This window comes from Martes martes (genome assembly GCF_963455335.1).
Source record: "Martes martes genome assembly, chromosome: 11".
In the NCBI taxonomy this organism is placed as follows: domain Eukaryota; kingdom Metazoa; phylum Chordata; class Mammalia; order Carnivora; family Mustelidae; genus Martes; species Martes martes.
Genome location: NC_137899.1, coordinates 88,628,776 through 88,638,437, shown reverse-complemented (window position 1 = coordinate 88,638,437; position 9,662 = coordinate 88,628,776). Strand labels below are relative to the sequence as shown.

The following is a 9,662-nucleotide window of genomic DNA, read 5'->3' as shown; positions in this document are numbered from 1 at the left end:
AACTAGCTTGTAGTAACTTAAGTGGAAGGAGACACAAAAAAATGAATGATTTGCATGCTTGGTGCAAATAACTTATTGTCTCTGTTTTCATGAATGCAGATTTGAAAACCATACTTAAAATTTTACTCTACAAAGTAGAATCAGTAAAATTAAAAACACTGAAAGTAAAAACAAAACTACATAGTACGTAGTCCTCATGAGGTAAGGCCATGAGCCAACTCTTTTATTTTTGTTTTTATTTTTTTAAGGCTAAGACTAAAATAAATGTTAAATTTTATCTCCCCTTTTTATTGTTAGAAATCTATGTATGGCTTCATTAAGAGAGTGGATCTCCCTCATTAAACTAGGAGTTGCTTTAGAAGAGGCCCTGTATATTTTAAATCACCAACCTAAGTTTCTACAACAATATTTTCAAAGTACGTTTTGTTAGAGAAATGAACTCTGAAAGTCGCTGGGTTAGAAACCTTCCAGATAGGAAAGACCACATCTCCCAGAATGCCATGCTCCCCTTGCCCTCTGGATCTGAGGCGAGAATGTCCCAGCCGCCACAGCCTGAAGAAGACTACAATTCCCAATACTTCCAGGGGCTGCGGAAACCTTGTCAAACAGCACCTGTTGCCATAGCATCCGGGTCCAGGCCAACCAATCCGAGCGCCCCTACCGAGTAGAGGCGGGTCGTTCGTATCTCCGACCAACCGGAGGCATTTTTGTTGTGGAGCGTGACCGGAGGAGGCGGGAGCGGAGGACCGGCGCCTTCTCCTTGCTTCTTGGGGTCGTGGCCTTGCTCCCGCCGTGCGAGGCAAGGGTTCGGGCGTGTCCACGCGCGTGTGTGCGCGTGGGGCCTGAAGTGCTCGTGCGTCCGGGCTAGGTCTCTGCGGGGGGCAGAAGCAGGAGCCATGGGCGGGACCTCCAGCACCCGCCGGGTCACCTTCGAGGCAGACGAGAATGAGAACATCACCGTGGTGAAGGGCATCCGGGTGAGTGACAGTGGGCGGGCAGAGGGCCAGCACCCGGACTCGGACCCCAAACCTCCGACCTTCCCCGGACCCGCTCAGCCTGGTTTCCCCCGTCCCGGCCCCCAGTGTTGTCCGGCCCGAAGCCGAGTTCTCTGCAAAGAAGCTTGAAGTTTCAAGACTTGGGACATTCATTCAGAGATATTTCCTTGTCGTGGGCCAAGTGCTGAGCACTGTGCTGGGGCGGGTGGGGGAATTCCACGTCGAATTAGGCTCTCCAGGGGCTCGCAGTCTAGGTTGGACTGTATTGCTCACTCGTTGTAGGACTTTATGGGAAGCCCCAGCCTTACCTGCTGTGAAATGGGGATTGTCTTACTCCTCCTGGTTTCAGGAGCCCCCACCCTCATTTTGCACTGGCCTCGTTACCTCTCAAGGTGAATTGAGAAAGCGTTTTGAGAAAACCTTCACCTGCTCTCGTCATTTAGTGCTTTCCCTCTGATACCACCCATTGCCACACACTCACACACCCCATAGACTTCTGCCTAGGGTGACTTCTAGCTTCTTTGCTTTCACTTGATACCTCCACTCTCCCTTGTCTGTGGCCTGCCGCCTGAGTTTTGGACTAGGCCCAGTGGCTTGATGACAAGTGTCTGCCAGCCTGATAGGGCCTGAGATAGGCTTGCATATTTCAGACCGCTGGCGAGTTACACAGTCAGTTCTCAGCGAGACCTTGCAGAGAAAGTTTTAACGTCCCCCGCATGTGCTTGACACATAAACTGAAAACTTGATTTTTCCCTAGGGTTTTTAGTACACCAGCACTAACTTCATTAACACGTTCTTCGCTGCACCTGAATTTGGAGCCGCTCATTTTTGAAAGTATGCTTGAACCTAGGAAATAAAGCAGTTTCACTTCTGAAAGTTTTATAACATTTTTAATTTTTCCTCCTTTGTTATTAGACAACCACCATAAGTAAATGAAATGTGAATAATTTTTAGTGTCTGTTATCAGGAAATAAAACTTCTTAAATACTTAAAATGTTTAAAAACTTTTACTCTGAAACTGTTACCTTGAGAAGAATTTATTAAAGTTTCCTTAATAGAAACTCAGACTGTGGAACTCAATTTTTGGTGTGTGACCACCATTTCTTTATATCATATTAATTAATGATAGCACCACATTTTGTAATAGAGTGAGGCTGCCTTACATTGTCGTGGTTTAGTTTGTACTCTCTGGAGTAAAATAAAAACTACTATAAACTCTGAGTTGCATGTAGAGATTTGTTTAATCTTGCCTTAGGCTTTGACTGTTCCGTACCTGAAGGTGAAAGAGAAAAGTAAGGGAGACCAAAAGGAATTTTGGATGAGAAGACACTGGCCAGAACAGTGTATAAATCCACGTTCTTTGCCCTAAAACAGACACAGTGATGAAAGCAAACAAAATTAAAAGAAAACTTGGTCACAGCACAGACATTCATATCAAGTATTAGGTAATAAATAGGATAAGTATGACGATTGGGTAGATCTTAGACCAAAATGGAGACACTGTTTAAAAAACTTTTTCTAAACCTTTTGGATAAAAGAAGCTGTGTCTTTTGGCCACACAACTTGACAGAAGTATTCTTTATTTTTGTCTTTTCTCACAGAGTACATTTTATTTTTGTTTTTATAGTTCAGGCACACACTATGCTTCTTTTGACCTCTGCGCTTCACTTTTCTTCAGGATACACCCTTCACCTGGAATGCCCTTGCAGTGTTCTCCCACTTGCTTCAAATCCTTCTTTTTCAAGGTTGACTTGCATCACTGTGGTTCAGTTTTCTCATCTGCAGAAGGATGGGGCTTGAGTGCTCATGATCGCTAAGATCTCTGATCTTTTCCAGTTCTGCAATTCTGTGAGTCTGGCAGCAGTCTACATTTCTCGTAGCCATACTCAGCCAACTGCAGTTTCCTCTAAAGATGACACACTCTTGAATTATTGAGTACTGAGGGGGTCATCCTGAGTTCTTCGAGGTCCTGGACAAAAGAGCATTAGCTTGTAGTTAAACAGACACCTCAGTTTAAGTCTCAGATTAAACGTTTACTGTCTGCAGCTTTGGACAAATCACTTCTTTATATTTGGTAAGAAGATGAGGTAAGGTAGCTAAAGCATGTAACATGTTGTAGATTTTTTTGTTTTTTAAAGATTTTTTAAAAAACTTATTTGACAGAGAGATCAGAAGCAGGCAGAGAGGGGGATGGTGGGGGGGGGGGGAAGCAGGCTCCCTGCTGAGCAGAGAGCCTGATGTGGGGCTCAATCCCAGGACTCTGGGATCATGACCTGAGCTGAAGGCAGATGCTTTAACCCACTGAGCCACCCAGGCGCCCCTCGTTGTAGATTTTTAATAAAAAGCTGCTGTTGCGATAAGGTTCCTTCACATCCAATATTTGAAGATTCTCTGGAGATGCTATATAGTTAATCTAGTGGCCAAAGCACTTGCTTTGGAACCTGTCCACCTGGTTTAGTCCTAGCTCTGGCTTCCACTAGGCTCTGTGGCCCGAGACAAGTCACGCTTCATGGTGTTTCTTTGTTCAGTAAGTCTAGATACTGTAGCCTGCTTGTGTTACATATGTATCAAGCACTACTTTTGAGAAATTTGACATCATGTATGCAAGCATTTAGTGTTCTGACAGGGTTTAGTACTTATATGAGTGGTAGCTATTATCAGAGTTGTTCAGAGGAATGAATTTATAAACTTACATTGAGCTTAAAATAACTAAATAAAAATAAGAGCATATTGTGCTCCCATAGGCATGTCTAAAGATACGGACTGGAAAAAAATGATAAAGATGTGGGCTGTGAAATAGGAGTCCTGTGTTCTGCAGCTGATCGCCTGTGTGATTTTTCTTCAGGCATTTTGTGTATTTTTTCAGCTGATCTTTGTGTTTTTCTTAGCTCAAAACGGTCCTCTTGTTTCCCTCTGAGGCATGGGGAAGGATAAGCAACAATCTCGGTATCATCCGTGAGCCACTGTTTCTGCCTCAGGTGATTAAGACCTGGTGCTGATGAGGCCCAAACTTCAGTGTTGAACTGCAGATAGGTTCGTTCAACTCAGCTGAAGAAAACATTCCAGATTTCCCCAATTGTCTGATATTGATGTCATCACTCATAAGAAATGAGTGCGGAGCAACGATTCACGGACTCAAGTCACCGCTGGAAAACCAGTTCTGCGTTCCACTGATAAGGATAGTAATTTCATCTTCATTTATCCTAATATAGGAAGAATAACATTTAGTAAGCAACATAAGGCTTTCAGTAACTAGGCTGTGTTTATTAATAGATAATGTTTTCCCAGATTTTTCTTGCTGAAAATGTCCTCAAGGGCTAGCAATTAAAGGACCTACTTACAATTTTAAGTTTAGAGTTTATTCTTACCCACCAGGTGTTATTTTCATGGTATTTATAGTGTTTTGTTTATTTCCTTTATCCTTAGCAATTGATAGCTTTCCCTCCACTTGCATAAAATCACCCATATTCTTACGCCTGGTTCCAACTTCAAATCTGAAACGACTCATGGTTTGGATGAAAGGCCACCTTCTTGCCTTGCCTTCATCTCCAAGTCTAAAATAATTTCTAGGGATAGAAAGACCAGGCATTTTCATTACTCACATTACATGTGCTTAATAGGATTTTTCTGAGCACCTGCTGTGCCTGTTTGGAAGGTATGCTTACCACTCAGTCTTTCGCTGGTTTATCTGAAACATCAAAGCTGTGAGTGAACTCTTCCAGAGCAAATGTCAACTTCAATGAGTATCATTTTCAAAGTAATATTTATCGTGCTTTCCAGGCATAAATGAATCTCTGCAACGGGTCTTGAAGTTGCAAGTGCAAATTCATAGGAGCCATACATGTGGTAGTGCGGATACTCAAATGGAACACAACTAAGGCTTTGGGAAAGTATTGGCAGTTGAGAGACCCTAAATGAAAAGATTATTTAATGTGAGATGTTGTTGAGGATTCTGGAGAGTGTATATTAACAGAAGCAACAAATCCAGTCAGTCATTGGGAATGTTGAGGGATGTTGTTGAGGTAATTAAGCTAGCTGGTTGATGATTGGTCCCTTTCCAGTTTAGGTTCTGTGACTTTCTTGGAGAGAGTACCATGTTAAGCTTTCTAGGACTTTTCTTTTTAAAGTGTCCTAAGATTTTACACAGACAGTAGAAGTTCATTTCTACTGACAAATGCAAAGGGGCAAATTACATACATGAGCTAGAAGTTAATTATATACATCCGTCTATCTGTCCTTTCCCCTGCCATGCCCTTAAGTAAGTATTTAGGAGTAATATCTTCCAAATAATAATGGCAGTTTTTGGAGCCTATGTCTTAAAATGGTCATTAAAAAAAAGCAAACCAGTACTCTCACAGAAGATGACCTATGCTACATGGAAGGAAGACCAAGTGAGAACAATGAGTTTGAGTCCTTTAGTCAGTTTGATTAAGACATATCTGGGAGAGAAAAATATTATGAAGATGGGGGTGTGATCTGTTTCTGTCTCATGTGGTTCCAGAATTTACCTCTTAGAAGGGCAACTTAGAAGGAGCTGCTCTTCTTCTTTTTCTCTGTTCCTTGGAAGTGGAAATACTTTATCTCTTTGTCCCTCTATGCAGCCTCCTGTTTCTGAGAATACTGGATTCTAGAGTGGTGGGTGATATGTTTGTGCTCATTTTAGATAAGACCAGGCGAGGGGAGTGGGAAGATTTGAGTGGGAAGACCACAGCACATGTTGGTGTGGTGAGTGGTACAGCCTAGAACTTAGTAAGCCCCATTTCCTTAAGTTTCCCTTTAGCAGCAGTGGAGAATAGGGCAGATAAAGTCAGTGGACTGAAGTCTGTGATGTTAGCAGGCCCTGGCCCTCTTCTCTTGGTTATCTGTTAGAGTAGAACAGTGTTTCTTTTAATTTGCAGATGATTGTCAATCTGTAAGCTATGGACTCTGCCCAGAACAATGTAATAAGCAGACCATTTTGCATACAGCTGAAGAACCAATCCATACATCCCTGAGTCCATGGACCTTAGGGCATAATTCCAGAGTGGGGTGTGTGGGGTGGGGGTGTGTGTGTGTGTGTGTGTGTGTGTGTGAGAGAGAGAGAGAGAGAGAGAGAGAGAGAGATTTTACCATTCTTTGTTGCAAATACTTTTTTTTTTCCCCTTTCTAAGATTTTTATTTATTTATTTGACAGAGATCACAAGTAGGCAGAGAGGCAGGCAGAGAGAGAAGGGAGGAAGCAGGCCCCCCCGCTGAGCAGAGAGCCCGATGCGGGGCTCGATCCCAGGACGCCGGGATCATGACCCGAGCCAAAGGCAGTGGCCTTAACCCACTGAGCCACCCAGGCGCCCCTGCTGGAAATACTTTTTACATGTGGTATTTGCCTTGATGGGGAGTACAGAGAGGTCTAGAAACCAGGTATAGTTGCTACAGCTCTTTAAATAGGACAAAAGCTTTTCTAACAGAAGTACCCTGTTTAAGGAAAGATGTTTCCTGAAGAAGCTGCTTCTCCTGCGGAGGGCTGCTTATCCAGTCCTTGCAGAAGCTTATGTTCTACTCCGACCCTTCTTTGGGTCAGTTCACATCACAAAGAAGAGTTGTTCTGAAGCTACAGATTGTGTGTGTAACCCCGACCAGCATGTCTAAATCTTTTCAGCTGCTTCATGAGTACCCCAGTTCACAGAGAAGATCAGGTGAGTGTGCTGGTCTGAACTTACTTCTGCACCCGGAAGGTCAGCTCGTCTGGTATTAACTGGAGATACAGAGGATAACACAGCATGGCACTTGCCTTGTAGCAACTTGGGAGGGAACGTACTGGGGATGGGGTGAATCATACTTGAAGTAAGCAAAGTTACTACTGTCGGCTGCCACAGATGGGCCTTTGCAAGGGCCTGCGGATCCACTTAGGAAGATTGTAAGGACAAAAGAGGAAGGTTGACTCTCCACACAGTCTTGCGGTATGTTTATCATCTCAAAAGATGAATTGTGCTCCTTCAGATGGCATGCTTATAAATGTACTAAAATATAATCAGAGACCACTTGGAAAATGTTTTGAATTGCTATTAGAATTTAACATTAAGTAGCAAGTTTTGAGGCATCAGGTAAGCCACAAAAATAAAAGGAAACAATTAGTGATTAGGCTGAAAGAGACTCTAGCCAAAGAGCATGCGTAGGTGGGGATAAATGTGGAGATAGGGATAAATGTGGGGATAGGGATAAATGCATAGATAGGGATAAATGAGCACTTTATGTAATCCTGCTGGGACGTAGGTAGCTGTTTCTGGCAATAACTGTAGCCCAGGTCTTCATGTACTGTGTAGTGAAGGAGCTCAGCACAAACTTGTCTGTTGGTGGGTGGACTAAGATGAACTGATCAGTCGAGGTCCCCATGACTGGAGCTGTATTGGTAGTATCTTTACCAGATGTGTGTGTAGCATGTTAGAGTTTATGATGCGCCTGTAATCCTCCCTATAACTTGGGCTTAGGTGTTCTTCATCTTCAAACAAGGAAAATGAGGCCGATGGAGGTGACTTCCTTAGGACTGTATAGGGGGTGGCCAGGGCACTTTCCTCCGTTCAGGTTAGCCTTGAGTTTTGCTCTCAAGAAATGATATTCGAGGCTGCTTTAGTCACCGGAAGGAGTTTTGTAGTGTTCATGAAAGTAGCCATAAGTAATGGCAATATGTGAATTTTGATGAAAAGTAGATCAAGTGGTATTCAGAAGAAAGGGTAGCCAGTCTCCAATACAGGTGAAAACTCACAGCTAACACTTGCTTTTTAGCAAACACGTTCACTTTCTGATTGGGTAGAATATATATTTAGTGTAGTTGTAATTCTTTGACTTTGGCCTGAACTATAGAAATATAAATTAAAATTAAAATTATATACATATATATGATATGTGAAATTAACTTTGTATACATGACAAATTATAAACAAATTATATTAACTATGTAACATGCAATAATAATAAGCGATAGTAATATTAATTATAAGCAATATTAACAATATAATTATATTAAATATGTGACATATACAGTATGTTGTATATAATGGTATAATCCATGGTATATATGGTAGTATATGATACGCAGTATATAATATGTGTAGTGTATTATAGAATACTGTATTTTTTTTTTTAAATTTTCACAGTTCAGGGGCACCTGGCTGGTTCAGTGGCTTAAAGCCTCTGCCTTCGGATTGGGTCATGATCCCAGGGTCCTGGGATCGAGCCCCACATCGGGCTCTCTGCTCAGTGGAGAGCCTGCTTCCTCCTCTCTCTCTGCCTGCCTCTCTGCCTACTTGTGATCTCTCTGTCAAATAAATAAATAAAATCTTAAAAAAAAGTTTTTTCACAGTTTATTACTACTAAGTGTCTATACCATCAGGCAAGTCACTTAACTTCTTTATTCCTTATTTTCCTCTTTAAAACAAAGAGATTAGAGGGGCGCCTGGGTGGCTCAGTGGTTTAAGCCTCTGCCTTCGGCTCAGGTCATGATCCCAGTGTCCTGGGATCGAGCCCTGCATCTGGCTCTCTGCTCAGCGGGGAGCCTGCTTCACCCACACTCTCTCTGCCTGCCTCTGCCTACCTGTGGTCCCTGTCTGTCAAATAAATAAATAAAATCTTAAAAACAAAAAAACCAAAGAGATTAGAATAGATAATTGCTAAGATTCCTTCCAATCTTCACATGGTAGGATTCTGTGCTTCTGAAGGAATATCTTGTTGCTATATTGAATTTTCTATGTATCAAGAAAACGGATATGAATTAAAATAGTACAGCTAAGCTAATCCTGCCCTATACGAAAAAGCACAAAGACTGTGTTAAAGCTCAGCTTCCCTAACTTGACTAGATCCATTTTCCTTTTAGCCAGACCTATGAATAGCCAAATATTTTAATTGCATAAGTTATTTTAAATTATACTATTATTATTAAAATATATTAAGTCTATGCCACAGTTTTCCTGTATAGAGTACTATAAAATGGCCTATGAATACATATGTAGTATATTACATTATATATTGAATGAGCTTTAAAATAGCTTTAAGATTCTAAAACTTTATACTTGATCTTAGCCAAAAGGCCGAGATGCAATTAAAGATTCTAAAACTTCAGTAAGCCTTATTTTATCTCCTTAAGAGGAAGTGGATTTATTTTCACATAGGATTGTAGGGGTGTATTGTTTAACAGAGAAAGCACTGGACTAGAGATTGGGGGTTGCTTCTTATCCTGATGCTACCAGGAAGTGGATGTTACTCAGGACTTTTTTCCTCATCTATAAATTTGAGAGGATTGTGGTCAATCTTAAAGGGTTTTTCCTAAGATATATCTCAGCTTTGCAGATGAGTTTAAGCAGCAATGTCAGTGGCTGTCGGTTGTTAGAAAAGAAGCAGGTGACCCTGACATCTTCAAATAGAAAGTTCCTTGACATTGTCCTTTCTAACTTCCATTTCTCTTCCAAGAGGAGTCTTGGGATTTTCCTCCAAAGACCCCAGCTTTTGAGCTGTAGTCTTTCCATTAACCGTATCCCCTGCATTCTGGTTTTGGTCCTGAGATGTTAGTAACTGCTCAGGTATGTTTTGTTCACTCTTGTTATCACAAGGGCCTTAATTAGTGCTTGGCCTGGTAAACATTTAGTGAATGATTTAGTAATATACAGGAGCTCGCGGTTTTGTGGAAAGGCAAATCTT

General features: G+C 41.7%; 1 protein-coding gene across 2 annotated transcripts in view; it reads left to right on the top strand.

Moving 5' to 3' along the window:
• Positions 1-720: 720 nt before the first annotated feature.
• CHCHD3 (coiled-coil-helix-coiled-coil-helix domain containing 3) overlaps positions 721-9,662 on the top strand; it is a 278,794-nt gene continuing 269,852 nt past the window's right edge. For both annotated transcript variants that reach the window (XM_080818064.1, XM_080818065.1), the window contains exon 1: positions 721-977. In XM_080818064.1, coding sequence (XP_080674190.1) covers positions 897-977 — 81 coding nt within the window. In that variant the 5' untranslated portion in view covers positions 721-896. The remainder of the gene's footprint in view (positions 978-9,662) is intronic.